This window comes from Coregonus clupeaformis, chromosome 1, assembly GCF_020615455.1.
Source record: "Coregonus clupeaformis isolate EN_2021a chromosome 1, ASM2061545v1, whole genome shotgun sequence".
Lineage (NCBI taxonomy): Eukaryota > Metazoa > Chordata > Actinopteri > Salmoniformes > Salmonidae > Coregonus > Coregonus clupeaformis.
This window is the reverse complement of record NC_059192.1, coordinates 1,983,820-2,009,643: the sequence shown is the minus strand read 5'-3', so window position 1 is coordinate 2,009,643 and position 25,824 is coordinate 1,983,820. Positions and strand designations below refer to the sequence as shown.

Here is a 25,824-nt window from a genome sequence, read left to right as displayed (position 1 = left end):
TGATCACCTACTAACTTGACAGAGCATAAATAATTTAAAAAAGAATAATGTGCAAATATTGTACAATTCAGGTGTGCAAAGCTCTTGAGACTTATCCAGAAAGACTCACAGGTGTAATGGCTGCCAAAGGTTATTTTAATATGTATTGACTCAGGGGTGTGAATACTTAAGATATTTATATTTAATTTTCAATAAATGTGCTAGAATTTCTAAAAACATGTTTTAACTTTGTCATTATGGGGTATTGTGTGTAGATGGGTGAGGAAAAAGAATCTCTCTTATCCATTTAGAATTCAGGCTGTAACAAAATGTGGAATAAGTCAAGGGGTATGAATACTTTCTGAAGGCACTGTAACTAGAAATACGTTTAAATGTACAATCAGGGCTCTCCCTATGAGTTTCTGACAAGGTGGTGCTGATTTAGGCCTACAGTTGGGTAGGCCTACAGTTTTTTTGCTGTTGACATACAGCTACAGTGTTTTCCAGAGTAGCCAGTCAAATACAAGGTATCTGCAGGTTGAATTAATTTGAATGTAAGAATGTAAGACCTTTAATGCCACTTGGAATGCAATTTAAATACCAATATTGGGGGCTGAGCACACCACACACCTGCTAATATTGTACTGCAAGATATGAATTGCCACAATGTTTGTTTTTCAAATTATGTATTTTATGAAAACAGAAAAGTAAATAGCCCAGATCTTGAAAAATAAATTAAAGGGTTGTTGTTGTTTTTTTGTTTGTTATTTTTTTTGGGGGGGGGGTTCTTCCAGGTTATTGCTGTAAAAAATAAATTGGATGTTCTATGTCCACAACAATGCTTAAACCACATCAGGAGACCACTTTTGAGGTCTGGGAAAATCTGAGATATTTAGATTTTGTAGGTGTAGTTACCCTTTAATTCAAGTGAGCACCTAACAAGAGGCTGTTGTTTAGCTGTGTTTTTGTAGTGTATATGTGATGGTAGAGTTCGCATAACAAATACCCACTGGATTGATTAAAATAATCATGATATTCGGCCAGGTAAGCATAGGCTACTTTGCAATTAAAAATTAATTGAGAAGGTGTTGGGAAAGCCTGTCCATCTACCATAAGACTGTTTTCATTAGCATCATCGCTAACGGCTACACAAAGTGGTAGTCGTGCGCACCGCACACACAGACATCCTCGTTGCCTCTTCAGAAAGTTGCAGGAAATACAAAAATCACTGATGCATTCTGTGTTCATGTCTTATGACAAACTTGGGCAAATGAATTTCAGTACATTTAGTTGATTTCCTACTAAGGTCAAAAACAACAATAATAATAACTATATATATATATATATATAGTTGAATTCCATTTTAATGCCTGGATTCCGTGAGGGCCCTACTTGTCATATTTGGACCAGAATGAGGCTCTCCACTACGAATGGTTCCTGCAGTGACAATTCACCATCTTCGCCAAAAAGCCTACCAAAATTAGGGAGCCAATTCCCAAATGAATGGCTCTCTCACGGATGCGATTCGGTAGGCTACACTGACTGACAAGAGTCACTCACTTTAGCGTCACTATCTGGCAAGCCCCGACATCCTAGGAAAGGAAACCTAGGAAATCCTTTGGTTTACTTGTCCCGATGCGATACCATGGACACATAACCACGTTGCATGATTTATGAATGGCAAAGGGATATAGGAGATCTACTTTATTCAGTCAGTTCCGACACTTTTTATAAACTAGTCAACAATTTCTGTTCAGTTGTCAATCAATGCACAGTAAATAGCCTACCATGCGTGACGACTCCACGTGGATGGCCATGTGAAACACGCAAAAGAAAACAAATGAATGTGCCCGAAAACAATAATTAGGCTAAGTTGTGGATTTCGACTTATCGTTACCACTTACATTACATGGGACGTGCAAATCCATGAGCATCATGCTCTCTCCCTCCTCCGTGTAAAGAAATTTGACAGCAACCAACCACAGCACACACAAATTGTACCAGGAGGCGGGACAGACAGCGTTTCCCTGTCATCGCTCGCTTTGTGACTGACAGGCGCCTATCCTATCAATAGTTCGCTAGAAGATGCATATTGTTCATTCTAGCGGGAGAGGGCTCAACGAACTAGTGAACTGAAACTTTTAAATGAAAAGAAGCCTAGTTTAATATGAAGTGGGAAAAGTTGCCAGCTGAAAATGAGTCTAACCGGCTGATTAGCCAACAGCCGGCGCTAATGGAAAACACTGGATCAATAACTGAATAATTAGCATAGGCCTACTAAATCTTTAACAGTCTAGCACAGGGGTGTCAAAGTCAAATGGACGGAGGGCCAAATAAAAAATTTAGCTACAAGCCGAGGGCCGGACTGTTCGAATGTTCATTGAAAAATTTTTAAATGACGCATATAGTCTAGTGAACCTAATTGAACCTACTGAAAACCTAACAAATATATTCCAATATGATCAGATAAATAAAGCAATATTTTCTTATGGCTCTGTCAGTAATCTTTAATTTTCAACAGACACAAAAGACAAATTTCCTTTATATAAAAATCCCCATAACATGAACATTAAATGAAAGAAACCGGTATTCAAGGCACCATCAGTAGCCTATATTTTCTATTTTAGCAAAAGTGGGCTAAATTTACTTCAAAGAAAAAAACAATAATAGCAATTTTCTATCATCCACTCAACTGAAATATTTTTAAAATATAATTGGATTGAAATACAATAAAATAAAGTGCAAAAATCTATTAATCAAAAACAACACTTTGTTTAAGGAGAAGTAACATGCAGTGAAAACAAATATTAAACTTTAACTTTTAAACTTGAACTGAGTAAAAACTCTAAATATGTGATTGCACAGTAATGTTCACTTGTTTGAGGTTGAGGGTGATACTTGGTGGTGTCCCATCTTTTCCACAAGTTCATCAATGTTCGGGGTAAGGCTCTGAGCTGAGGAAATCCTCAGAATTGAGTGGAGGTGTTCAGCAGTAAGTCGACTTCTGTGTGATGTTTTGTTCAGGTTCATCAAAGAAAACAGTTGTTCACACAGGTATGTGCTGCCAAACATAGACAACGTTTGAGCAGCCTGGATGCGCAGCTGGGGCATTGTGTCGGGAGGAAACGGGCGAACTCCGCAGCACCCACTGCCGCATATTTTGCCCTCAGTGCATCATTGCATTGGAGGTCAATCAACTCCATTTGGAGGTTTGGTGGTGAGCTTTCCACGTCAACAGCAAATGGGTTACCGAAAGCAGTTCCAACCTGCTTTTTTGTGCTTCAAAGTCAGCAAATCGGCGTCGAAAGTCAGCGGCAAGCATACCTATTTTATCAGCCAACTGTGCGCTCGGGAACGCACTGGTAGAGAGCTTCTCTTTCATGGTCTGGCAGCTGGGAAAGTGGCTCAAATTTTCTTTCCGCATCTGCGTCTCCCACAGAGTCAGTTTGGTTTTAAATGCCTTCACTGTACTGTACATATCAGAGATGACATGATCCCGACCCTGCAGCTGCAAGTTCATTGCATTCAGATGACTCGTAATGTCACACAGAAAAGCCATTTCACACAGAAACATTTCGTCCTCGGAGTTGTGTTGTGTCTTTCCCTTTGCTGTCCAAGAACAGACAAATCTCCTCACGAAGCTCGAAACATCTTTGAAGCACCTTTCCCTGGCTTAGCCATCGCACCTCTGTGTGATAAGGCAAATCACCATGCTCCGTTTCTAACTCCGTCAGAAATGCCTTGAACTGGCGGTGATTCAAACCTTTGGCTCTGATAAAGTTAACTGTGCGCGTGATGATGCTCATTACATGCTCCATTTTCAAGGCTTTACCGCACAACGCTTCCTGGTGTATGATACAATGATAAGCTGTCAGCTCACCTGTCGCGTTTTCCTCTTGCATCTTTTCCCGTATCTTCGCCACCAGTCCGCTCCTGTGTCCACACATCGCAGGTGCTCCGTCGGTGCAGAAATGTCGGTGCTCTCATCCACAGCCAAGGAATATGCAATGAAATCTTTTCCCTTTTTCACAAGCTGCTCTTTTAGATTGATGGACAACTGGTCTACTCTCTCGGCAATGGTGTTTCTGCTCAGACTCACATTTAAAAAGAGTTGCCTTTTTTCTGGGCAAACTTCGTCACAAACTTTAATCATGCAGTTTTTGATGAAATCCCCCTCCGTAAATGGCCGGGCTGATTTAGCGATCTCTTCTGCCAAAATAAAACTGGCCTTGACAGCAGCCTGGCCTTGTGATTAGGCTTTTTGAACAGAGCCTGTCGAGATTTGAGGCCTCGTTTTAATTCCTCTGCCTTTTGTAGCCTTTGTTCCATGTCCATATTCTTGTTTTTGTCCGCGTGTTTCGTTTCATAATGTCGTCTCCAGATTATACTCTTTCAGTACCGCCACACTTTCTCCACACAGAAGACACACAGGTTTTCCAGCTACCTCCGTGAACATATACTCCGACTCCCACCTTGTTTGAAACCCCCGGTTCTCAGTGTCCACCTTCCGTTTTGCCATTTTTGATGGGTATCTGAAAGTTAATTTTACTGTGATGCTGACGACTGCTGTGCCAATAAATATTGAAATGAAGCAGCCTACTGCTCGGTGCGTCACCGTTGCATTGTGGGAAATGTAGTATTGGTGCGTGTAAAAGATCTGCGGGCTGCCGGCTTGCTGCGGTCTGCGGGCCGGTTCTAATAATAAATCAAGATCATCCCAGGGGCCGTAAAAAACCTTCTCGCGGGCCGGATGTGGCCCGCGGGCCTTGACTCTGACATATGTGGTCTAGCATAACTTTCTGTGAAGGACGGTATTGTTCTCGCTTAGTTGACTAAATGATGTAGCTAACTACCTTTGTTGTAATGATGCCTTAGCTAAGGAGGAAACTACAAAATAGTGGTTGTGCTTGACTAACACATACAATTTTGGAAAATGTATTTGGCAAATAGTTTGTTCTACATTTTTTCTACCCTTTTTCCTCACACATCAGTGGTATCAACGGACGAAGTGGAGAGCTGCCATCCAGCTCGACGGAGGAAAATACGACAATGGGGCCGGAGTGGAGATCCAAGTCGTCTGACTCAGCTCCAGCTTCAGACAGTTGAGTCAAAAACCACGATGTGCCAACTAGAAGCTTATTTTTTGCGTATTTTAGGGTAGTTTCCGTACCAGCATAAAATTGTGTGCATGGTACACAAAATGTGTGCAAGTTGGCAGGTCTGCGAATGAATGCTAACGTCCATGGGCGGGGCTACATGTGTAGCTCTCCACATGTTCTGCGGCTCTGCAGTGAGGTGAACTTGGTTCGTGTACTCATGCCCATCCCTAGTACAGAAAAGCCTACCAAACATAAATGATGTGACATTTATTAGACAGCTTTGCAAAAGCAAATCTTCTCTTACCATCGCCCTGTTCCGTTGGCATCTCCCCTTTGAACAGAAACTTGCTCATCTTCTTCAGGATCTTCTTGTGGGTTTTGGATGGCTGAAAGTTCAACGCATGACACCTTCACAGAGAACAAACCGTGTATTAGTGAGTTAGTGGACACCTAGGGTGTGGATTTTGCTTAGAGCTGAGTAAGGCAGGGATGTTAAATTCATTCCACGGAGGGCCGAGTGTTTTTTTATTTTTTTTATTAAGAACTAGACAACCAGATGAGGGGAGTTCCTTACTAATTAGTGACCTTAATTCATCAATCAAGTACAAGGGAGGAGTGAAAACCCAGACACTCGGCCCTCCGTGAAACGAGTTTGACACGTGGAGTAAAGGGTCATCTGGGTCAAGTTCATTAGGCATCAAATGGAAGAAAACAGACTGAAATAGGAGGGAACTACTTGTTTTTGTTTTACATTGCAAAACGTTTTGTTGTATTTTGCTATGTTGTGCACTAATGAATATGACCCTAGTTTTAGCTAGGTCTCTTTATTAATAGGCTAGTCTTTACCTGATGGTGTACTGTGGACAGCAGGTCTTGTTCATGATGGGCTTGTAAACATACTTCCCGCTTCTGTAGAGGTAACAAACAAGGAATAAGTGTCCTAGCACTACACAGCTGATTCAAGTAATCAACTAATCATCAAGCTTTGATAATATGAATCAGCTGTGTAGTGTCAGGACAAAAACCAAAACGTACACCCCTTGTGGTCCCGAGGACAGAGTTTGTGAAACGCTGGCGTAGAGACTACTGGCCTGGGGACAACAGTGTCTGTGTGGGGTTATAAACCTGAGTCTGACTTACCGTCTCCATCCTCTGTCTATGAGGTCCTGGTAGTCTTGTACGGTCATGGCGTGGGACCACATGCCTGCACAACACACAGGGTGAGGAGGGGGCATGTTATAACTGATGCTCAGTAAAAAAAAATACATTTTATAGAAGTAATAACATGCTAATAACAGCCTTTTTGTTAAACTGAAGAAAAGCTATTGGTAGCTTACACATCCTTTTACCCCCATCAAGGGGATTAAAAAAACGGTCCCACATCTGACAAAAAAAACAGGAAGTGCAGCAGCTGGCACAGAGAGAGAGCCAAAGAAGAAGAAAGGGAAGATTAAATAGCCTACATTAGGACTGAAAATATTTCAGTACCGGTAGCCTATTCTGTAGGCCTATCTTTGTGACTAGAAACAATACCTACAACTGGGAGCCAACTCAGGCCAGTCCCTGTGTGTGCTGGAACGTAATAAACTAACTGAAACCCTCAGCCTGTCCCTTGGGAAGTGACATTTCCCAAAGAGCTCCAGGCCACTGACGGAAACACACAGACCTCTGGGACATCACAGCAACATACAGCCTGCCTGCCTGGGCCCGCCTTCCTAGAACACAGAGCAGAGTTCCCGCCCTGCTTCAACTAATAACCTCTTCTCACACACACACACCCTAACATTTTCCAATTGAGACAGAGTATTGGTTTCCATTAGGGGTGTGAACGTTTAAACATTAAAATGTTTAAACAAAATTGGGACTTTAACGTTAAGAAAAAAAATCTATAACCGAAAAACAATGTTTTTCCTTCCACAAAATGTTCATCGCAGTGCAACTATCACTAACAGGTCCCGATCATCATCATCAATAAATGTTTACAAAATAAATCAAATACCGAACGCAACAATTTTGCAACATTAGTAGATCTGAATCTTTCAAATTATTTGCCACGGATATATAGTGCTCCGCACATCATCAATCAGTTGGAAAAATGGCAAAGAAAGGCAAGCGACAGCAGCGAACAGCCTGCTCTGCCCCTATCAAGTCTGCTGATGTGCTGTGCTTTTAGCTGACCCAATGTTACAATTGGTGATTTGGAAAGTACGGACTGACTGCTGGAAACATCTCTACAACTTAATCAGCAAGCTGTCAAACTATCGTAAGTGACAAGCTACACGGTTGATCAGTGCAGTGCCCAACATCCTTAGCTAGCTAGCTAAAATTATATCCCTGTGTTTGTGAAGAAGCTAACTGCAGGCAGGCTACAACAAGCTAAATAAGCTGATGAAATCACTGCCGACCGATATACTTGCACATATTTTGTGCAGGAGTAGAGAGATGTCGTTTGTCTTTACAACTTTCTCACTGTCTATCAGAGTATGCGTCTGTGTCTGCCCCAGTTTCATAGCGAGTGAGTCGTACACAAGACCGGTTGTGAGAGACAATGCTGGGGTTGACGTTGATTGCGCATCGTCTCATTGCTTATTTTGGCTAAAACACTTGCAGACGCAAGTGATCAACGTTTCAATATGCTTTGTGTTGTAGTCACAACAGACAAAGATATATAGTTAAACAAACGTGACTATTCATGTTGTTAACCAGCACATCAAGTACATGAAGACGGTAAGTAACAATTCGTTTCCATTTCCTGTGTAACATCAATATCCTTGTGACGGGGTATTTCTGTGATCCAGCATGGCCAGATATGGGTCAGCACCTGCTCTCTTTGCTTTTGCCATTAGTCTTTTGGCTGTTTTCAATGCCGATTCCACTTTCCCATTAATTGTGGGTATCCTGGAGACTATATTTTGTGTTTAAAGTCCCAAGCCTTGTTGAAACTTCGGAACTCGTCTGAAGATTACTGGGGGCCATTGTCTGAGTAAAGGATGTCAGGTATCCCATAGCGTGCAAAGTGTGTCTTCAGTTTTCCAATGACCGCTATCGACTGTGTTCTCCAAATGGTCCGCTTCCCAGAAGTTTGAGAGATAATCAACTGTGACCATGTAGTCTGTCATTGAACTGGAACAGGTCAGTCCCCATTTTTTCCCAGGGACGCTTTGGTGCTTTGTGTGTGGCCTCAGCGTCTCTTTCTGCTGCTTCACACCCCATGCAGTGCAGGTGCTACATTGTTCCATATATGTTCTCAGCTGTGCATTCATGCATGTCAGACACACTCACGAGCTCTTCTCAGACATCCCTCGATTCCCATGTGTGAGGAATGGATTCTCTGCATTCTCTGACCTGAGGGCAGCAGGCACAACGACTCGCTCACCTCTGAAGATAACTCCATTTTGCACACTCAGCTAATCTCTGTTGTGAAAATATATGGCTACTTCCAAGGTTACATGTTCTTTCACTTCAGGCCACCCCTGCAGGATCACATTTTTCAGTGTCTGGAGTTCCCGGTCCAGCTCAGTGCCTCTCTGGATGGCCTTGTCTCTCGCTTGACACAGGCAGGTAGTGCATCATGTTAATTGATTCCACTTCGACCTCCACAAGGCCTCTGTTTTCTTGTTCTGTGAGGTACGCCCTGCTCAGGGTGTCGGCCAGCACCACACGTTTTCCAGGAACGTATCGGAGACTGACCTCGTAGTTTTGGAGTCTCATGAGCATGTGTTGTAGTCTTTTTGGTGCTCTGAGGAGAGGCTTTGATCTGACTGCACTTCGACAGTTCGTCCATATGTGAATTGGTGGAACCTCTCCATGCCAACCACTGCAAGCAGCTCTTTCTCCATCTGTGCATACCCTTTTTCAGTCTCAGTCAGGGCTCTGCTGGCGTATGCTATTGGTTGTCCTCCCTGCATCAAGGCTGCTCCTAGCCCACTTTCTGAAGCATCACATTGTAGTACAACCTGCTCTGCTGGGTTGTAGTATTTCAGTACAGGGGTCTGTACAATGGTGTCCTTGATTTTCTTGAATTCCAGCTCTGACCACTCCCACAGTGAGTCCTTGTGTGTTAGCTGTCGCAGTGTCTCGCAGAGATCCGTGGCATGGCTGCAGAACTTGGCTAGGTAGTTTACCATGCCCAGGGTGCGCTGCACCCGCTGCACATCTGTATGCCTAGGCATGTCTGATGGCTGTCACTTTTCCTGGGTCCACTTTCAACCCCTCTGATGTTAGCAGGTGGCTAATGTTGGGCATTTCCTTCAGCCAGAGCTGCAGCTTCTCCGGATTCAGCTTGATATTGAGCTTCCTGCATCTGTCCAGGAGCATTCTCAGGTTCTTGTCACGGTCCAGAGTCGCTACTTCATCGTTGCCTCCTTCTCCCACAATCAGGATGTCATCTGCAATGATTTTGACTCCTGGAAGACCGTCCATTGCCTGGTTCAACCTCTGAAAGATCTCTGCGGCTGGACTGATTCCCATTGGCATGCACAGCCACCTGTAGCTAGCTTCCCATGGGAGTAGAGAACATAGTAAGATAGCTGAATTCCTCCTCCAGTTCCACATGCCAAAATCTGTTTTTTACATCACAAACAGAGAACACGCGTGCTCTGTTCAGGTCTGGCAGCACGTCTTCAATAGTGGGAAGTGGGTAGTGGCTCCTCATTGAGAGGTTTTGGATCAATACACATATAGTTCTCCAGACAGTTTCTGCACTACGATCAGGCTGCTAATCTAATCTGTGTTTTTTTCAACAGCTTTTATCATCCTTCTTTTCTCTAGACCATCGAGCTCCTCTTTGAGTGGTTTATATAGTACTACTGGCACTCTTCTCTTTGGCAGCTGGACAGGCTCCACTCGCTCATCCACTTCCAACTTCAGTTTGCCGGGTAAGCATCATCAGTCTCCCTGGAATACATCAGCGTACTCCTGTTTTATTTGATCTTCAGTCCAGGATCCTGTAAGTTTCTCAATGGCCAGGAGGTTGTGATGCTGCACAGTATCAACTCCATTCACTGGATAGCCTTACTTCCTAGAATGGGCCTGTGCACGTTCTTGTTGACTACGATGAACTCAACTCTGTAGGTTTTCTTTTTGCGTGGATGGATCACTTTGTGTGCACTTCCCCAGCGGCGTCAGAGTATTCGTTATACATCACCAATACCTGACTGCAGGGCTCTAGGTGACTGCCTTTTTGAGGTTTACAGGGAGAACATTACAACTAGCACCACAATCTAGCTGAAATCTGACTGACTTTTTGTTGACCAGCATAGTTGCAAAAAAGAGCTGCATTGGGTTCTGTGGTTTTCTCCTGTACCACATTGATGCTCTCTAACTTTGGCCGTAGTGTGATGCAGAGAACATCCTCACCGCTCTAAGTCAGCTGATGCATTTTCCATTGCCAGGACTCTGTTCCTTGCTGGTCCCTGCACTTTTGCAAACCATAGAGAAGTGATTGTTTATTCCACAGGATTTACTTTGTTGTCCATTTGCAGGGCATTCATTTTTTCTCGTGTCCGTCCACAGTATCTGCATTGTATAATGCTCTGTTCCTCTGTAAAGGTCTCCTCTCCCTCTCAGTCTCTCTGTGATACTGCATGCACTGCTACAGGGCCCTACACATTTATGGCTTTAGCGCGCTGTCTGGACAGTTCTGCAGCTCTTCCAATCTGTATGCATTTCTCTGAGTAAGCGCTCTCTTAAGTGTGGGTCACACGTGCCACACACACAATCCTGTCCCTGATAAGGGAGTCTGATTACTCCAAAGTTGCAGGTGGCCACTAGAGTGCTCAATTCAGTGAGATGTGTCTTAACTCTCATCTTGTCCCTGACTGCACATCTAGGAATCACAAAATGCATCCTCAACAAAGAGGTTGTCTTTTGTACTGCCCAAACAGAGGGTCTCACAAATCTCTCTGCCTTTTTCCTCAATGAGATAATACAGTAGCTTAACTTTGTAGTCAGTCATCAGGTTTTCCTCCCATTTTAAGAGTCACATACAGTGAGGGAAAAAAGTATTTGATGCCCTACTGATTTTGTACGTTTGCCCACTGACAAAGAAATGATCAGTCTATAATTTTAATGGTAGATTTATTTGAACAATGAGAGACAGAATAACAACAAAGAAATCCAGAAAAACGCATGTCAAAATTTTTATAAATTGATTTGCATTTTAAATGAGGGAAATAAGTATAACACCACCCCTGTTATCTACATGATTAAATGTCCATGTGGGCTGTGTTATGTACAGTCGTGGTCAAAAGTTGAGAATGACACAAGTATTGGTCTTCACAAAGTTCGCTGCTTCAGTGTTATGAGATATTTTTGTCAGATGTTACTATGGTATACTGAAGTATAATTACAAGCATTCCATAAGTGTCAGACTTTTATTGACAATTACATTAAGTTTATGCAAAGAGACAATATTTGCAGTGTTGACCCTTCTTTTTCAAGACCTCTGCAATCCGCCCTGGCATGCTGTCAATTAACTTCTGGGCCACATCCTGACTGATGGCAGCCCATTCTTGCATAATCAATACTTGGAGTTTGTCAGAATTTGTGGGTTTTTGTTTGTCCTCCCGCCTCTTGAGGATCGACCACAAGTTCTCAATGGGACTAAGGTCTGGGGAGTTTCCTGGCCATGGACCCAAAATGTCAATGTTTTGTTCCCCGAGCCTTATAGCAAGGTGCTCCATCATGCTGGAAAAGGTATTGGTGGTATCCAAACTGTTCTTGGATGGTTGGGAGAAGTTGCTTTCGGAGGATGTGTTGGTACCATTCTTTATTCATGGCTGTGTTCTTGGGCAAAATTGTGAGTGAACCCACTCCCTTGGCTGAGAAGCAGCCCAGTCAAAACTGTTCGCTGCTCTGGCACCCCAATGGTGGAACAAGCTCCCTCACGACGCCAGGACAGCTGAGTCACTCACCACCTTCCGGAGACATTTGAAACCCCACCTCTTTAAGGAATACCTGGGATAGGATAAAGTAATCCTTCTACCCCCCCCTTACCCCAACCCAAAAAAAAAAAACATTGTAAAGTGGTTATCCCACTGGCTATAAGGTGAATGCACCTATTTGTAAGTCGCTCTGGATAAGAGCGTCTGCTAAATGACGTAAATGTAAATGTAAATGAATGGTCTCAGGATGCTTTACTGTTGGCATGACACAGGACTGATGGTAGCGCTCACCTTGTCTTCTCCGGGCAAGGTGTTTTCCGGATGCTCCAAACAATCGTAAAGAGAATTCATCAGAGAAAATGACTTTACACCAGTCCTCAGCAGTCCTATCCCTGTACCTTTTGCAGAATATCAGTCTGTCCCTGATGTTGTTCCTGGAGAGAAGTGGCTTCTTTGCGGTCCTTCTTGACACCAGGCCATCCTCCAAAAGTCTTCGCCTCGCTGTGCGTGCAGATGCACTCAAACCTGCCTGCTGCCATTCCTGAGCAAGCTCTGCACTGGTGGTGCCCTGATCCCGCAGCTGAATCAACTTTAGGAGACGGTCCTGGCGCTTGCTGGACTTTCTTGGGCACCCTCACGCCTTCTTCACAACAATTGAACCTCTCTCCTTGAAGTTCTTGATGGTTGATTTAGGTGCAATCTTACTAGCAGCAATATCCTTGCATGTGAAGCCCTTTTTGTGCAAAGCAAAGCAATGATGATGGCACGTGTTTCCTTGCAGGTAACCATGGTTAACAGAGGAAGAACAATGATTTCAAGCACCACCCTCCTTTTAAAGCTTCCAGACTGTTATTCTAACTCAATCAGCATGACAGAGTGATCTCCAGCCTTGTCCTCGTCAACACTCTCACCGGTGTTAACGAGAGAATCACTGACATGATGGCAGCTGGTCCTTTTGTGGCAGGGCTGAAACGCAGTTGAAATGTTTTTTGGGGATTAAGTTCATTTTCATGGCAAAGAGGGACTTTGCAATTAATCTGTTCACTCTTCATGACATTCTGGAGTATATGCAAACTGCCATCATCAAAACTGAGGCAGCAGACTTTGTGAAAATTAGTATTTGTGTCATTCTCAAAACTTTTGACCACGACTGTAGGTAAAACCTCTCGTTCTCTCAAACAGAGAATTAGTGAACATAAAAGTTAAAATCAGGAGAACGACAGGGATTATCCAGTCGCAGTACATTTTAATGACCTAAAACATGACATTTCTACCTTTAGATTTTGTGGGATAGAGAAAGTTAAGATAGACAAGGGAGGTGATATAAATAATACTATGAGCAAAATATAATGTTTTTGGATTTTCACCCTCCAGACATTATTTCCTGAAGGTCTTAATGATGAAATGCCTATGTATTTTATGTTGTAAATGTGACTATGACTTAATGCCCCCATTTCAGATTACTCTGAGGTTTTAATAGACCAGACGCTAACTAGAGGTAAGAGACTTAACTAGTCTGTTTGGTAACATCACTAACAGACCAGACACTAACTAAAGTTTATTAATCTAAAGTAGAAGTTGGGAGAGTTATATTTGAGTGTTTCAGTGAAATGTGTGGGAGGCCCCGCTCTCTCGCTTTCCCAGATACTTAGTTAATTTCATTCCGATCTCCTTTGCATTATTGTAGACTTTTCTGTAGCCTGTCAACTATGTGTCTGTCTATCCCTGTTCTCTCCTCTCCGCACAGGCCATACAAACGCTTCACACGGCGTGGCTGCTGCCGCTCTAATCTGGTAGTCCCTGCGCGCACGACCCACGTGGAGTTCCAGGTCTCCGGTAGCCTCTGGAACTGCCGTTCTGCGGCCAACAAGGCAGAGTTCATCTCAGCCTATGCCACCCTCCAGTCCCTCGACTTCTTGGCGCTGACAGAAAACACTGCTACTCCTTCTGCTCTTTCCTCGTCTGATCATGTGTTCTCGCATACCCCGAGAGCATCTGGTCAGCGCGGCGGTGGCACAGGAATCCTCATCTCTCCCAAGTGGACATTCTCTCTTTTTCCCCTGACCCATCTGCCCATCTCCTCATTTGAATTCCATGCTGTCACAGTCACTAGCCCATTCAAGCTTAACATCCTTGTCATTTATCGCCCTCCAGGTTCCCTTGGAGAGTTCATCAATGAGCTTGACAAGTTCCTTTCCTGAGGATGGCTCACCCCTCACAGTTCTGGGTGACTTTAACCTCCCTACGTCTGCCTTTGACTAATTTCTCTCTGCCTCCTTCTTTCCACTCCTTTCCTCTTTTGACCTCACCCTCACACCGTTCCCCCCTACTCACAAGGCAGGCAATACGCTTGACCTCATCTTTACTAGATGCTGTTCTTCTACTAATCTCACTGCAACTCCCCTCCAAGTCTCCGACCACTACTTTGTATCCTTTTCTCTCTCGCTCTCCTCCAACACTACTCACTCTGCCCCTACTCAGATGGTAATGTGCCATCGCAACCTTCGCTCTCTCTCCCGCTACTCTCTCCTCTTCCATCCCATCATCTCTTCCCTCTGCTAAATCCTTCTCCCTCCAATCTCCTGATTCTGCCTCCTCAACCCTCCTCTCCTCCCTCTCTGAATCTTTTGACTCTCTATGTCCCCTATCCTCCCAGCCGGCTCGGTCCTCCCCTCCTGCTCCGTGGCTTGACGATTCATTGCGAGCTCACAGAACAGGGCTCCGGGCAGCCGAGCGGAAATGGAGGAAAACTAGACTCCCTGCGGACCCGTCATCTTTCCACTCCTTCCGCTCTACATTCTCTTCCTCCGTTTCTGCTGCTAAAGCCACTTTCTACCACTAAATGTCAAGCCTCTGCCTCTAACCCTAGGAAGCTCTTTGCCGCCTCCTACTCCCTGCTGAATCTTCTTCCCCCCCCCCCCGTGGATGACTGTCAACCATTTTGAAAAGAAGGTTGACGACATCCGATCCTCATTTATTAAGTCAAATGACACCGCTGGTCCTGCTGACACTGCCCTACCCTATGCTTTGACTTCTTTCTCCCCTCTCTCTCCAGATGAAATCTTGCGACTTGTGACGGCCGGCCGCCCAACAACCTGCCCGCTTGACCTTATCCCCTCCTCTCTTCTCCAGACCATTTCCGGAGACCTTCTCCCTTACCTCACCTCGCTCATCAACTCATCGTTGTCCGCTGGCTATGTCCCTTCCATCTTCAAGAAAGCGAGAGTTGCACCCCTCCTCAAAAAACCTACTCTCGATCCCTCCGATGTCAACAACTACAGACCAGTATCACTTCTTTCTTTTCTCTCCATAACTCGAGCGTGCCGTCTCTAGCCAACTCTCCTGCTATCTCTCTCAGAATGACCTTCTTGATCCAAACCAGTCAGGTTTCAAGACTGGTCATTCAACTGAGACTGCTCTTCTCTGTGTCACGGAGGCTCTCCGCACTGCTAAAGCTAACTCTCTCCTCTGCTCTTATCCTTCTAGACCTATCTGCTGCCTTTGATACTGTGAACCATCAGATCCTCCTCTCCACCCTCTCCGAGTTGGGCTTCTCTGGCGCAGCTCACTCTTGGATTGCGTCCTACCTGACAGGTCGCTCCTACCAGGTGGCGTGGCAAGAATCTCTCTCCGCACCACGTGCTCTCACCACTGGTGTCCCCCAGGGCTCAGTTCTAGGCACTCTCCTATTCTCTCTATACACCAAGTCACTTGGCTCTGTCATATCCTCACATGGTCTCTCCTATCATTGCTACGCAGATGACACACAATTAATCTTCTCCTTTCCCCCTTCTGATAACCAGGTGGTGAATCGCATCTCTGCATGTATGGCAGACATATCAGTGTGGATGTCGGATCACCACCTCAAGCTGAACCCCGGCAAGACAGAGCTGCTCATCCTCCCGGGGAAGGACTGCCCGCTCCATGATATCACCATCACGGTTGACAACTCTGTTGTGTCCTCCTCCCAGAGTGCAAAGAACCTTGGCATGACCCTGCATAACACCCTGTCGTTCTCCGCTAACATCAAAGCGGTGACCCGATCCTGTAGGTTCATGCTCTAAAACATTCGCAGAGTACGACCCTACCTTACACAGGAAGCAGCACAGGTCCTAATCCAGGCAGAGTTCCCGCTCAGCCCAGTCAAAACTGTTCGCTGCTCTGGCACCCCAATGGTGGAACAAGCTCCCTCACGACGCCAGGACAGCGGAGTCACTGACCACCTTCCAGAGACACTTGAAACCCTACCTATTTAAGGAATACCTGGGATAGTATAAAAGTAATCCTTCTTCTATAAATATATTTTTTTAAATATTAATAAATAAAAAAACGAATATATATAACAAATGAAAAGTAAAAATACTCTAAAAAAAATTTAACAAATTTGAAATATAAATACAAAAAATTGTAAAGTGGTTGTCCCACTGGCTATCATAAGGTGAATGCACCAATTTGTAAGTCACTCTGGATAAGAGCGTCTGATAAATGACGTAAATGTAATGTTTTTCTTGCACTGTACCCAATGATTGATGAAAACTTGCTTAGTGCGTTGATGTCCTCATTGTGGTTTTACAGACGTGTTTAATACGTTTGATGTACACACTGTATTAGAATATTTATGAAATGCACATTGTTATATTTGGTAGCACTTACTTCCCTGGACTCCAACCCAATTCGATGCGTGGAACGGATGTGGGTGGGGCTGTCTACATAAGGGTGCTAAAGTCAGATTCAGATTGAATGGGGGGTGTTGCTCTCTCCAGAGACGTTCGATCGGGTTCAAGTCCGGCTCTGGCTGGGCAAATCAAGGGCATTCAGAGACTTGTCCCGAAGCCACTCCTGCGTTGTCTTGGATGTCTGCTTAGGGTCGTTGTTGTGTTGTAAGGTGAACCTTGGCCCCAGTCTGAGGTCCTGAGCGCTCTGTAGAACGTTTTCATCAAGATCTCTTTACTTTGCTCCATTCATTTTCCCCTCAATCCTGACTAGTCTCCCAGTCCCTGATGCTGAAAAACATCCCCACTGCATGATGCTGCCACCACCATGCTTCACCCGTAGGGATGGTGCCAGGTTTCATCCAGACGTGACGCTTGGGAATCAGGCCAAAGAATTCAATCTTGGTTTCATCAGACCAAAGAATCTTGTCTCCCATGGTCTGAGAGTCTTTAGGTGCCTTTTGGCAAACTCCAAGCGGGCTGTCATGTGCCTTTTACTGAAGAGTGGCTTCTGTCTGGCTACTCTACCATAAAGGCCTGATTGGTGGAGTGCTGCAGAGATGGTTGTCCCCCTGGAAGGTTCCCCCATCTCCACAGAGGAACTCTGGAGCTCTGTCAGAGTGACCATCGGGTTCTTGGTCACCTACCTGACCAAGGCCCTTCTCCCCCGATTGTTCAGTTTGGCCGGGCGGCCAGCTCTAGGAAGATTCTTGGTGGTTCCAGACTTAAAATGATGCAGAAATGTTTTGGTACCCTTCCCCAGATCTGTGCCTCGACAAAATCCTGTCTCGGAGCACTACGGACAATTCCTTTGACTTCATGGCTTGGTTTTGCTCTGACTAGCACTGTCAACTGTGGGACCTTATTTAGACAGGTGTATGCCTTTCCAAATCATGTCCAATCAATTGAATTTAGCACAGGGGGACTTCAATCAAGTTGTAGAAACATCTGAAGGATGATCAATGGAAACATGATGCACCTGAGCTTAATTTTGAGTCTCATAGCAAAGGGTCTGAATACTTATGTTAATAAAGGTCTCTTTTTATACCTTTGCAAAAATCTGTTTGGGCTTTGTCCTTATGGGGTATTGTGTGTAGATTGATGAAGATTCGTTAACATTTAATCAATTTCAGAAAAAGGCTGTAACGTAACAAAATGTATATTTTATATTCTTCAAAGTAGCCACCCTTTGCCTTGATGACAGCTTTGCACACTCTTGGCATTCTCTCAACCAGCTTCATGAGGAATGCTTTTCCAACAGTCTTGAAGGAGTTCCCACATATGCTGAGCACTTGTTGGCTGCTTTTCCTTCACTCTGCGGTCCAACTTATCCCAAACCATCTCAATTGGGTTGAGGTCAGGTGATTGTGGAGGCCAGGTCATCTGATGCAGCACTCCATCACTATCCTTCTTGGTCAAATAGCACTTATACAGCCTGGATGTGTGGTTTGGGCCATAGTCCCACTAAGAGAAAACCAGATGGGATGGCGTATAGCTGCAGAATGCTGTAGTAGCCATGCTGGTTAAGTGTGCCTTGAATTCTAAATAACTTACAGACAGTGTCACCAGCAAAGCACCATCACACCTCCATGCTTCACGGTGGGAACAACACATGTGGAGATCATCCGTTCACCTACTCTGCGTCTCACGAAGACGCGGTTGGAACCAAAAATCTGAAATTTGGATTCAGACCAAAAGGACAGATTTCCACCGGTCCATTGCTCGTGTTTCTTGGCCCAAGCAAGTCTCTTCTTATTGGTGTCCTTCAGTAGTGGTTTCTTTGCAGCAATTCGACCATGAAGGCCTGATTCACGTAGTCTCCTCTGAACAGTTGATGTTAAAATGTTGGGCTCCCGAGTGGCGCAGCGGTCTAAGGCACTGCATCTCAGTGCTTGAGACGTCACTCCAGACCCCCTGGTTCAATTCCAGGCTGTATCACAACCGGCTGTGATTGGGAGTCCCATAGGGCGGCACACAATTGGCCCAGCGTCGTCCGGGTTTGGCCGGTGTAGGCAGTCATTGTAAATAAGAATTTGTTCTTAACTGACTTGCCTGGTTATATAAAAGGTAAAAAAAATTAAGATGTGTCTGTTCCTTGAACTCTGAAGCATTTATTTGGGCTGCAATCTGAGGCTGGTAACTCTAATGAACGTATCCTCTGCAGCAGAGGTAACTCTGGGTCTTCCATTCCTGTGGTGGTCCTCATGAGAGCCACCACACTTGAAGAAACTCAAAGTTCTTGAAATTTTCCAGATTGACTGACCTTCAGGTCTTATAGGAATGATGGACTGTCGTTTCTCTTTGCTTATTGGAGCTGTTCTTGCCATAATATGGACTGTCTTTTACCAAATAGGGTTATCTTCTGTATACCACCCCTACCTTGTCACAACACAACTGATTGGCTCAAACGCATTAAGGATATACATTTCACAAATTAACTTTTAACAAGGCACACCTGTTAATTGAAATGCATTTCAGGTGACTACCTCATGAAGCTGGCTGAGAGAATGCCAAGAGTGTGCAAAGCTGTCATCAAGGCAAAGGGTGGCTACTTTGAAGAACATCAAATATTTGGATTTGTTTAACACTTTTATGGTTATGACATGATTCCATATGTGTCATTTCATAGTTTTTAGGTCTTCATGTTTTTATGGTACTACATGTTTTTATGGTACTACATAAAAACAATGCTTTCTCCTAAGGAGAATTCTATGCATTTCATTTTTGTTTTCATCATGTTTTTTTTGTTGTCCTGGTTTCACATGGAATCACTCAAATAAGGAATTACATTTAATGTTGACCAAATTCTATACTCTCACTTGCACTGGTTAACGCTTTATTTTTGCGCTGACAGATTTTGGGGCAGAGTCAGTCCTCTCGCTCTGCCCATTCCTCTGAGCTTTTATTTAAAGCCGCTATGCTGCATCAGTTGGCCTACTGATTATTATATTATTATTATAATAATAATAATACTTTTAAAAAGGCAAATTATATTTCAGATGTGGTCAACATTATTACATTAATTCATTTTCGAGTAGAATGCATTTTTTTTTTAAGTCACCAGAAGTGACCTCCTCAGCGGTTCTGTCAAAAAATACATAATTAATTTTAAAAAATGTGTACTGTTGGGGGGGGGGGACTGCAACTGATAGCTAAAGGACTAGGCTAGATCAGTGTTTCCAACTCCACCCCCAACAGTACACATTTTTGTTGTCGCCACAGAGAAGCACACCTGATGCAACTTGTTAACCATTCATCAAGACCTCAATGAGTTGAATCAAGTGAGTGTGTCCAGGGCAACAACAAAAGTGTGTGCTGTTGGAGGTACTCAATAACTGGAGTTGGTAAACACTTGGCTAGATTAACCGGAGTAGTCATAATGCTACTGTCGTCATGGAAAGCATATCACCTGCACATCAGTCACACATGATCCACAACACTATTCAGGTGTGACAGTGACAAAAAGTGTTCTATTAGAGAGCTGTGCGACAGAGGAAGTAGTGAGTGTGTGCCGCAATCAGATGCATTAATGATAGCTATTTTCGGGGGTTCGGTTATTTGACCAAGGTCAGTTCAATTACTTGAATTCCCTTTAGATCGTTTTTTTGTAAGCCCAACGCGCCGTTTCTCTAGAGAGAAATCAAGTCAGGAAGTATGTGGGATGCTGAAGGGGAGTTGTAGTTTCATTAAGCAAATATTCAACCTAGTTCAGCTCTTGGTAATTAACTACAATGACCATAATCCATTGCACCCATTTTGTCCCGGCTCAGACAGACAGTTCTCTGGACGGATACACTTTTACGCCTGCTACATTAGACTAGATACATACACACAGAGACCGCATGAGAGAAGAATGTACACAACACCACGACAAGAGGGACAGAGACAGTTTGAATGTACGCCTCATCTATACTGAACACAAATATAACACAAAATGCAACAATTTCAACAATTTTACTGAGTTACAGTTCATATAAGGAAATCAGTCAATTGAAGTAAATAAATTAGGCCCTAATCTATGGATTTCACATGACTGGGCAGGGGCGCGGCTATGGGAATGAGTTTTTCCCCACAAAAGGGCTTTTCATCAGCAGTCCGGGTGGCTGGTCTCAGACGATCCCGCAGGTGAAGATGCCGGATGTGGAGGTCCTGGGCTGGCAAAACAACGTTGGAGGCGGCTTATGGTAGAGAAATTAACATTCAATTCTCTAGCAACAGCTCTGGTGGACATTCCTGCAGTCAGCATTCCAATTGCACGCCCCCTCAAAACTTGAGACATCTGTGGCATTGTGTTGTGTGACAAAACTGCACATTTTAGAGTGGCCCATTTTTTCCCCAGCACAAGGTGCACCTGTGTAATGATCATGCCGTTTAATCATCTTCTTGATATTCCACACCTGTCAGGTGGATGGATTATCTTGGCAAAGGAGAAATGCTCACTAACAGGGACGTAAACTAATTTGTTCACAAAATTTGAAATAAGCTTTGTGTGTGTATGGAACATTGCTGGGACCAACACTACACATGTTGCATTTATATTTCTGTTCAGTGTAGGATGACTAATGACAGTACAGTATGGTGCACATAGATAGCGTTAGATGGTCTGACTGGCTGACTGCTACTGCCTGAGATGAGATGATGACTTTAAGGAATGAAAAATAATAAAAGTAATCAAATAGAAACTAAGTAATATACACAACTGAAATATTTCATAGTAATTTCCTATTGATGTCTACCCAATGTGGACCTGACAGCGACAACGGAATATTTTAAATGTTTTGGAAATTGAATGTTCACTATTTTTGGCTTTGGAATTGCCATTAAAAAGCTCTAAAAATCATTATTTCATAATGCATTTGTAAATAAAATAAAACATTGAAACATGTATTTTTTTGGGATAATCAAACCGAAACTGAACAGACCTCAAAAAGCACTAGTCGCTCAGCACTTTCAATCATGTATTTGAACATGTCCTTTGTGAACCACTGAAATAGACTAGTGTTCAAGAAGAACAGGGCTGGTCAAAATCATTCAATGAGCAGCAACAGCGAACCTGGCCTGCTTAGTCCACTGGTGCATTCTGGCTGCGTTTACACAGGCAGCCCAATTATGATATTTTTTCCACTAATTGCTCTTTTGACCAATCAAGTTAAATATTTTAACATCAGATATTTTACAGAGCTGATCAGCAAACACAGCCATAGTAGTCTAGGCCTAGCTACCATTTGGAGCATCAGAAAGGAGCAGGTAGGCTACAACTGTGCACTCATGCCCTTTAAGTGACATAACTAGTGTTATGGTTGCTTTAGTGGCTGGCCTGTGCCACTGGTCCATGAGGCCTGTGCTCTCTCCTCCACAATTCTGACCTCTCTGTGGGAATACCCCAGGCTTTCTTCCTCGCCACACCCTGGCCTAGCGTGATGGTACGTACCTGCACTACAGATTACCACTCAGATTAGACAACACTCCCTGGTCTCTGTGTGTGCATTAATCATTGACAGCATGGCTAGCAGTCAGTAGGAGCAGGATATCCTTAGGCTTAATTATAGCCTACCATCCATGCCCTTCCCCCGCTGAGTTAAACACACAATCTTTGCATCTTCTTACACAGCCTTTTATAGCGCCGTCTGGCAATCTGGAAAGTCTGCCAGTGATTGAAGGGGTAAAATCCATTTGAAATCAATCACTTTGTTAAAGCAAAAACTTTACATACATGTTTGCCAATGGAAAGTGGTCAGAAAGTGACTCTCTGGACCTGAATGCAAAAACATTCAGGAGATAAAAAGTATCAAGCTAGCTAGTACACGGTGTCGCCGGGCAAGGACGATGGGTAGACCATGTCCTTCGCCCCTGCCTGTCGGGCATGGTTTTCTCCAGTACAAAGCAGGCAAGAGGCAGGGGCGACACAGTGTGCTAGCTAGCTAACTAGCAAGCTCTAGCACACAGTGATGCACCGGCTTCCGGCATGCTGTGTTAGCGTGAGGCGGGGGTAGCGGTAGTGTCCTTCGCCCCGATCTGTCAGGCATTGTTTTTCTGCAGTTCTGTTAACGACTGAGGGCAGGCGGGAGTGAAGGACACTGTCTACTGGTGGTGTCGCTCACGCTGGCTAGAAATGACTTTTCTAATTACTACAGAAGAAATGTCCGCCGGTCCACCCACCGTCGAATATCAACTTAAAAATTGTAATGTCTATTCCATTATCTATATTTCAATAGGTTTCCTATGGAGGATTGACAGAATTTAAAACAGATAATCCCATTCAAGTCAACATTCTGATGTGTGGACCTCCAAACATCTTTGTGGTATCATTTCAAAATACAATGAACAAAAATATAAAAACGCAACATGTGTTGGTCCCATGTTTCATCAGCTGAAATAAAATAAAACAAAAATGTTTCATACACACAAAAAGCTTCTCAAATTGTGCACAAATGTCTTTACATCCCTGTTAGTGAGCATTTCTCCTTTACCAAGATAATCCATCCACCTGACAGGTGTGGCATATCAAGAAGCTGATTAAAACAGCATGATCATTACAGAGGTGCCCCTTGTGCTGGGGACAATAAAAGGCCACTCTAAAATGTGCAGTTCTGTCACACAACGCCACAGATGTCTCAAGTTTTGAGGGAGCGTGCTATTCGCATGCTGACTGCAGGAATGTCCACCAGGGCAATTGCCAAATAATTTTGTTGATTTCTGTACCATAAACTGCCTGCAACTTAATTTTAGAGAACTTCGCAGTACGTCCAACCGGCCTCACAACCGCAGACCACATGTAACCACGCCAGTCGAGGACCTCTACATCCGGCTTCTACAAAAAAATTATAATAATCTGATTGGCTAGGCCTGGTTCCCCAGTGGGTGGGCCTGGCTGCCAAGTGTGTGGGCCTATGCCCTCCAAGGCCCACCCATGGCTGCACCCCTGCCGAGTCATTTGAAATCCACAGATTAGGACCTAATGAATTTATTTAAAATTGACTGATTTTCTTATATGAACTGTAACTCAATAAAATACTTGAAATTGTTGCATGTTGCGTTTATATTTTTGTTCAGCATAGAAATGTCAATTGTATTCCCATTTTTGTACAATTATTAGCCAAAACATGACACCCACCTTGTATTCAAGACCATGTTGAGTCTCAACCAATGACAGGCACAACACAAAAACCTTAGAAGATGTAAAATAGGGTCTAAGATACAACATGTAAAAAAATCTGGAGTTTACACATTGACATTAAAGGTTACATGATAATAAGTATTAAAAGGTTTGACAACCTTCTTAGTAAGGTTTTAACACTAGATTGCTAAAGCAGTCATTTTGACTGATTTATTAATGTTTTATTACTCTGCCATTAAAGTCCCCCTCCGTCGTTGACAGTGTTAGAATCTTAATATCAAACAGAACTGGAGCTATAACCAATTTTAGGAGGATTATTATTATTTTTATTTTTTATGTTTTCCCCCGTTGCCCCTCCTCCCAAAAGTAGAGCCTGCTCGCCCCTTCTGACAGTTGAAAATGCAGTGCCCGGCTGATAATCACCCCGATAATTGCCTCGAAACCTAACTATACCTAAACTAATTAAACGCATTCGAAAACTATTCAGACCCCTTGACTTTCTCCACATTTTGTTACGTTACAGCCTTATTCTAAAATGGATTACTTAATTTTTTTAATCAATCACCCCATAACGACAAAGCAAAAACAGAAATGTCTTAATTTATATTACAAAATATGGAAATATAACATTTACATAAGTATTCAGACCCTTTACTCAGTACCTTGTTGAAGCACCTTTGGCAGCGTTTACAGCCTCGAGTCTTCTTGGGTATGACCCTACATGCTTGGCACACCTTCTTTGCAGATCCTCTCAAGCTCTGTCAGGTTGGATGGGGAGCGTCGCTATACAGCTATTTTCAGGTCTCTCCAGAGATGTCCAGGCTCTGGCTGGGCCACTCAAGGACATTCAGAGACTTGTCCCGAAGCCACTCCTGCGTTGTCATGGCTGTGTGCTTAGGGTCGTAGGAGGAGGTCCTGAGCAGGTTTTCATCAATGATCTCTCTGTACTTTGCTCCGTTAATCTTTCCCTCGATCCGGACCAGTCTCCCAGTCCCTGCCGCTGAAAAACATCCCCACAGCATGATGCTGCCACCACCATGCTTCACCGTAGGGATGGTGCCAGGTTTCCTCCAGATGTGACGCTTGGCATTCAGGCCAAAGAGTTCAATCTTGGCTTAATCAGACCAGAGAATCTTGTTTCTCATGATTTTTAGGTGCCTTTTGGCAAACTCCAAGCGGGCTGTCATGTGCCTTTTACTGAAGAGTGGCTTCCTTCTGGCCACTCTACCATAAAGGCCTGATTGGTGGAGTGCTGCAAAGATGGTTGTACTTCTGGAAGGTTCTCCAATCTCCAAAGAGAAACTCTGGAGCACTGTCAGAGTGACCATCGGGTTCTTGGTCACCTCCCTGACCAAGGCCCTTCTCCCCTGATTACTCAGTTTGGAGCTCTAGGAAGTTTCTTGGTGGTTCCAAACTTCTTCCATTTAAGAATGATGGATTCTGTGTTCTTGGGGACCTTCAATGCTGCAGAAATCTTCTGGTACTCTTCCCCAGATCTGTGTTTCGATACAATCCTGTCGTCTCGGAGCTCTACGGACAATTCCTTTGACTTCATGGCTTGGTTTTTGCTCTGACATGCACTGTGGGACCTTATATAGACAGGTGTGTGCCTTTCCAAATCATGTCCAATCAATTGAATTTACCATAGGTGGACTCCAATCAAGTTGTAGAAACATCTCAAGGATGATCGATGGCAAGAGGATGCAACTGAGCTCAATTTCGAGTCTCATAGCAAAGGGTATGAATACTTATGTAAATAAGGTATGTTTATATTTAATAAATTGGCAAACATTTCTAAAAACCTGTTTTTGCTTTCTCATTATGCGGTATTGTGTTTAGATTGAGGACTTTTTATTTTAGTCAATTTTAGAATAAGGCTGTAACGTAACAAATGTGGAAGAAGGGAAGGGGTCTGAATACTTTCCGAATGCACTGTATAACAGATGAAATAAATTAAGTAAAGTATGATGGGGAGAAAAGGTGAGTTTAGAGAGGGGAAGTAAATGATGCGTCATTATGTAATCACCAATTGT

The 25,824-nt window shown here is 43.8% G+C and overlaps 1 protein-coding gene across 1 annotated transcript in view; it reads right to left on the bottom strand.

The window, feature by feature from the left end:
• Positions 1–25,824, bottom strand: part of LOC121568044 (arginyl-tRNA--protein transferase 1) — a 177,054-nt gene that overhangs the window by 144,558 nt on the left and 6,672 nt on the right. Inside the window, exons 2-4 of the mRNA XM_041878610.2 lie at positions 6,219–6,282; positions 5,925–5,987; positions 5,383–5,486 (exon numbers count right to left, since the gene is read on the bottom strand). Coding sequence (XP_041734544.2) covers positions 5,383–5,486; positions 5,925–5,987; positions 6,219–6,282 — 231 coding nt within the window. The remainder of the gene's footprint in view (positions 1–5,382; positions 5,487–5,924; positions 5,988–6,218; positions 6,283–25,824) is intronic.